At 35.1% G+C, this 5,770-nt stretch overlaps 1 protein-coding gene across 1 annotated transcript; it reads left to right on the top strand.

Annotated features, from left to right (window-relative positions):
• Positions 1-279: 279 nt before the first annotated feature.
• On the top strand, positions 280-852 carry LOC141718365 (uncharacterized). Its single transcript, XM_074520750.1, has one exon. It carries the CDS (start codon positions 280-282, stop codon positions 850-852), a length of 573 nt encoding a protein of 190 aa, XP_074376851.1.
• The last annotated feature ends 4,918 nt before the right edge of the window (positions 853-5,770 follow it).

The following is a 5,770-nucleotide window of genomic DNA, read 5'->3' as shown; positions in this document are numbered from 1 at the left end:
ACATGTTCTATTTGTTTGTTTTATTTAATAATGTTTTGAATAAACTAACGTGTATATGTTGAAGTAGTTATAGTCAGTTTGGTGTTCATGGAGATAAAACAAGAGTGTGACCTGGTTTGTAGGAGTTATGGATGTTAGCTGCTTTCTTTATTTATCGTGTAATTCTTCCTGTTTTATTCTGTAATCCTAGTTGCATTTCTAAACAATTATCTTTACTTTCTAACATCTGGTATCAGAGCACTATAAACAGTTAGAGAAACGTAGTATCGAGACACAACAATGGCAGATTCAAGCAAGGGCAAAGACAGGCAAATTGGGCTTAGCTACCCAATGCTAACAAAAATAAATTATACTGCCTGGGCTATGAAAATGAAAGTATATTTGCAGGCATATAACGTGTGGGAAGCAGTAGAGCCCAAGGACCCAAAAGCACCCATCGAGGACAAGGCGGATAAACGTGCTATGACGATGATCTACCAGGAAATCTCAGAAGAACTGCTGTTGAAACTAGCGGAGCGTACAACTGCCAAACAAGTCTGGCCAGCCATTAAAACAACGTCTTTAGGTGCTGATAGGGTGAAGAAATTTAAGGCCCAAACTCTCAAGGCGGAGTTTGAGTCGCTGAAGATGAATGAGACGGAGCAATTGGATGACTTTTGTTTTAAATTGAATGGCTGGGTTGCGAAGATCAGGGCACTTGGAGAATCAATTGGAGAGAAGTACGTTGTGAAGAAAATCCTACGGGCAGTTCCAACAAAGTTTCTACAAATTACCTCAACACTTGAGCAATTTGGCAATTTAGAAACAATGTCTATAGTGGAGGTAATTGGCTCGTTGAAGGCTCATGAATAACATCTTTCAGGACAAGGTGAGAGCAAAGAAGGGCAACAACTACTCATGACTGAGGAAGAATGGTCAAAATATGAAGCCAGTAGTGGGAAGCTTCTGCTTACACGTGAAGAATGGCTGCAAATATCTAATCGAGGTGGAAACGGTTTTCATGGACGGGATAATCAGGGAGGTCGTGACAGAATTGATCGAAGTAAAATAAAGTGTTTCAACTGTGGAGCATATGGGCATTTCGCTGCCGAATGTAGAAAACCGAAGAGGGACAAAGTGCATCGCGGAAAAGTGCATTTGTCACAAACAGCTGATGATGAACCTGCTCTCCTAATGATAATAAGTAATGAAACAACAAACGGTGTGATTTTGCTCAGTGAAGGATCAAATCGAACACAAAGGAGGAAGCAGATAATATGTGGTATCTCGATAACGGAGCAAGTAACCACATGACCGGGTGTCGTGAAAAAATTGAAAAGTTGGACAAGACACTACGAGGACATGTGAAGTTTGGTGATGGATCTCGAGTACAAATTGAGGGCAAAGGGACAATTAACATGGTGTGCAAAAATGGCGAAAACAGAACACTCCACGGAGTCTACTATACATGGGGTCCATTGAAATAAACCTATTTATCAGCCATCAAACTATAGGGCGCGTCCTTCCTACACACAGGGCGCGCCTACTTTTTTTCCATAACTTTATCTGTTCCTTAATTTTAGCCGTTTCTTCCCCAATTTTGACTATTTAATTAATCTCAATCTGAATATTGTTTATACCAATTTTTGGGCATAACAACTACTCCCCAAATTCCATATGTCATTGAAAATGGGACTGGAATTTTTTTCCCATCCTTATCAAAATCTGTATAAACAAACTTTCCAAAACTATTTTACTAGGCGCACCCTAAACATGGCATGCCTTTTTAGAGTTTCAAATTTTTGCATTCAGAATTTCAAGTTATTGTGATAACCATATGAGGCGCGCCTTTAAGATGGCGCGTCCTAGAATTTTAAAAGTTTTCAAACGGTTCCCCTAATTATTTCAAAATCGTGCCTGACGTGATTGATGTGACTTATTTTAACAGCTGTCACTTTTTCAGCTATAAATACAAGTCACATCCTTTCTTTACATTTTACTTTTACCCTCCCTCTTACTCTCTCAAAGCACCACCACCGGCGATACCATTTTATTGCTCGGAATCCTCTCTCTCGGTCACTATTTCCCCAGCTTTTTCTGATCAATCTCTTCTTCACTTAAAAAGGAATGTAAAGTTTTTCTCCTTTTTGGTTTTATTATGTATGTTATACTGCATGTCACTTTGTCTTTTCGACTTCTTTAACTGTTCTTAGTGTATAAGAAATTATGTATATATACCTGTGTATGTATATTTGTAAATTTTGAATCTTTGCTGTTTTAGATCCAAAATCATTTAGTTCAATTTTCAATTTCATGTTTCTAGGAATCCTAACCGTTCACCTTCAATTAGGTTTAAAAACGTACATTCCGCAAGACCCGACCATGGCGCGCCCTTACATTTAATTATGAGGCGCGTCCTCCCATTTTGTTTACCAGTATTGCTACTATAGCGTGTTTAAGGTGTAACGCCTGGGAAAATTACGTTTGTATTATATCATATTTATAATAAGATATGTGTGTTAATGTGTCCTTTATGTGTAATTAACTGTCAAACCCTAATTATTATGTGTTACATGCATTATGTGTCATCCTGGTATTTTTAAGGTATTTTTTCAGATATTTATTCTGCATTGGTAGCTTTCATTTCAAAAGTTTTACGACCCGAATCATGATTTTAAGGCAGATATTTCAAATAAAATAATGGGTCTTATTTTTCATCAAACAGCTTTTACCATCGCATTATTTAGAACATCTAGATAAATTACAAATTTTCTCAGTTTCGCGAAAAATGACTTTTCCGGGCCTCACTGGGTGTTAAAAACCCCACAAAAATCACATTTTTATTTTATAAAATTATAGGACTTTTATTTATATTATTTCTTTGTATTTGTTAATTATTCACATTTTTTAGGATATTTTGGCATATATATTGTATATATAAAATATTTAATAATTAAATTTTAATACTCAAAAATTATAAAATTAGGGGCCTATTAATTTTAAAATGTTTAGAATTAGGGCCTTAATTTTAATCAGGAGAATTAATTTTACTTCCATAAATAGCCAAATTATTTATAATTTTAATTAATTAATTATTAAAAAATCAAAAAATACCCAAATTCCTCTGAAAACCGGGTTATGAAGAACAGGGTCGGGTCGAAGAATTAATCGTTGCTTTTGGACTGAATACAACATCAAATCAACTGTTCCAGTAACCAAATCGAAGGTTTTGATCCATTCTTCATATTTTTGATATCAATTTCATGTTTTAATACATCGTTTTTGATTTTTTGATTTCTAGGATTTATGTTCGAATTAGGGATTTTTGATTCTAGGGTTATAATGATGTTTTGATGATTGATATAGCTTCCTGAGATGATTTACAGTTTATTTATGGTGTTTAATTGAACAAACGATACCTGGATAGTCATATTCGATTGTTAGGGTTATATACCGAATTTTTCAAATTACAACTCGATAATTTCTGTGAATATTTGATTCCTGATAGGTTAGGGGTTAGTTTGTATGTGTTCTTATCTTTGATTTGCACTATAGAACGTTAAGTTTCATTTACAGAATCAAAAGATAGGATTTTGGCCGGAGTTTAGGTCGGTGTTCGATCGATTTTGGCCGGAGAAATTGTTATATGGGATGATTTGTTGAACAGATTTGCAATGGAAACCACACAAAAATCACCTCAAACGGTGAAGATTTAAGGCTTATCGGAACATGGCCAGAGTCCGGGGAACTCGCCGGATTCTGGAAATTCATTTAATTCCAAAAATTATAAAAAAATTATTTTAATTTTGATTTTTCTTAAATAATTATTCAAAATTTTTTTAGGGTTCAATAATTAGTAATAATTATTTATATTGGATAATAAATTGATTTATCTGTATTTATTTAATGATAATTTAACCGTTAGTCTGATTCGAACAAAACGAAAGCCCTTTTTCCTCGGAAAAATAAATTATTTTTATTAAAATATTATTAAAACCTAATTTCTCCTAGAAATTAGTTGACCTTGTTAGTTGTTTGATTATCAACCGAATTGCGTGCCGAGACGAGTCCGAAAAATTCCGAAAATAGGAAACGAGTCAGATAATGATCAATTGATCGATCAGCGAGTAGATTTTGGTTCTAAAATTATTCTAACTATAAAAATGATTACGTGCTTGTGTGCTATGTGTGTATTATGTGGATAATCGAGTCTTGATTGTTCATATATGATATACGAGTCAGTCATAAGCGCATGGGTAGACAATAAGAAACGATATGATATCGATTTGAGACGCAATTGAAGTACGAGATGTTTAAATCATTCTCTTTCTCTAACAGAAGCTAAGTCAGCAAGGTAGATCAAATTGGTAATAGAAGAAAGTGATATACTTGCAGTGAGTCGCAGAGAAGGCAAGTTTTCCCCTATTATACTCTCAGAATAGTGAAATTTCTTCAAATTCATATTACGCTTGAACTCTTTTGATTCTTGTTTGTATTTCATTTCAATTTCTTAATTCAAATTTTATTTATAAATATTGATATATTCTGGTGTTTGGAATATATCAAAGCATACTGATTGTTCCGGTTGCTACTATCAAGCACTGGATAATGATACTTTTGGGGATTAAGCTTCACTGAATCCTAAGGACCGGGACATAACCTGATCCTTGATATGGGCCGTAGTGAGATATAAATATGTACTGTATCCTGCTGATCAGCAGGGTATATATGCGAACTTGTGTCGAGTTAGTTCGTTGTACTCGCCAGTATTGGCCTTCTTCTATTCTCGTGGGGTTATATCTTTATAGATATACCTAGGTTACTGATTTACTTAAACTGCTTTAACCACTGTTTATATTTTTACGGACTTGTTGATCAATTTTTGGCTCACCCCATTTTTATTATTATTCACCTTATTGTTTTTAGTTCAGAAGGAATATGAAACGCATCAGGACTCGAGTGGTAAAGAAGCGGTCAAGCCTCGGGATCCTCGCATAGACCCAAGGTGTTGATCCCAATCCAGGAAGAAAGATTTGAGTTGCCCGAACAGGTGGAGTGTAGATAGTTAATGTGTGTAATTGAATAAAAGATAATCTTAGTTAAAACTGGTTAGACAATGGTTTGTAATAAAGAGAGTTTGTGAGATTTTAAATTTGATTTGTAATAAAGTAGTTAGTGGTTCTTGTTTTCATACTTCAACCTAAAAAGATCCTGGATAGTGATAAAGGGGTTAGATATAATTCTTTATTATTTGTTAATCAGATTGTACATGTGTGGTGATTAGGGAGTAACCCCTAGACTTATACCCCGGGTCTGGAGGGCGTTACATAAGGCACACCTATATTGGCCTATAATCTTTCAATTTCTTATCCTTTAATCTTGATACTAGGCTTCATAGGTTTTTCCACTTAACATGACGTGCCTTCGTAGCATAGGACGCGCATTAAGTAGAGGTTAACATATGTCACCCTTAACAACAATGAATACTATCTTGCCCAAACCCTCCATTTTTTATTTATCTTCCTCTATATTTTCTTCTCTCATTCTTTCGAAATTGGGTGCGCCCTCAATATTTTTTTTGGTTTTCTTGACAGCTGGAAGACGAGGACGCGTCCTCTCCTTTTCATCCTTTTAAGAATTTTTGCACCAAGTTAGGGATCTACTCTCCTCCTCCCATTTCCTTCAAACCAGACTTCCCAGATGCGCACAGAACTCCCCACTTCTTGGAGCAAGAGGTGCGCCTTATTCAGGAATTTAAAGTTAGCGATATAATGACAGAATCATCAACCGA

The sequence above is a fragment of the Apium graveolens genome, chromosome 1 (genome assembly GCF_009905375.1).
Source record: "Apium graveolens cultivar Ventura chromosome 1, ASM990537v1, whole genome shotgun sequence".
Taxonomy (NCBI): domain Eukaryota; kingdom Viridiplantae; phylum Streptophyta; class Magnoliopsida; order Apiales; family Apiaceae; genus Apium; species Apium graveolens.
Note: the sequence above shows the minus strand (reverse complement) of the source record. Positions and strands in the feature narration are given on the sequence as shown.

What these genes read in the sequence shown, in the direction of transcription:
- LOC141718365 (XM_074520750.1), top strand. Translation starts at nt 280, where the DNA reads ATGGCAGATTCAAGCAAGGGCAAAGACAGGCAAATTGGGCTTAGCTAC.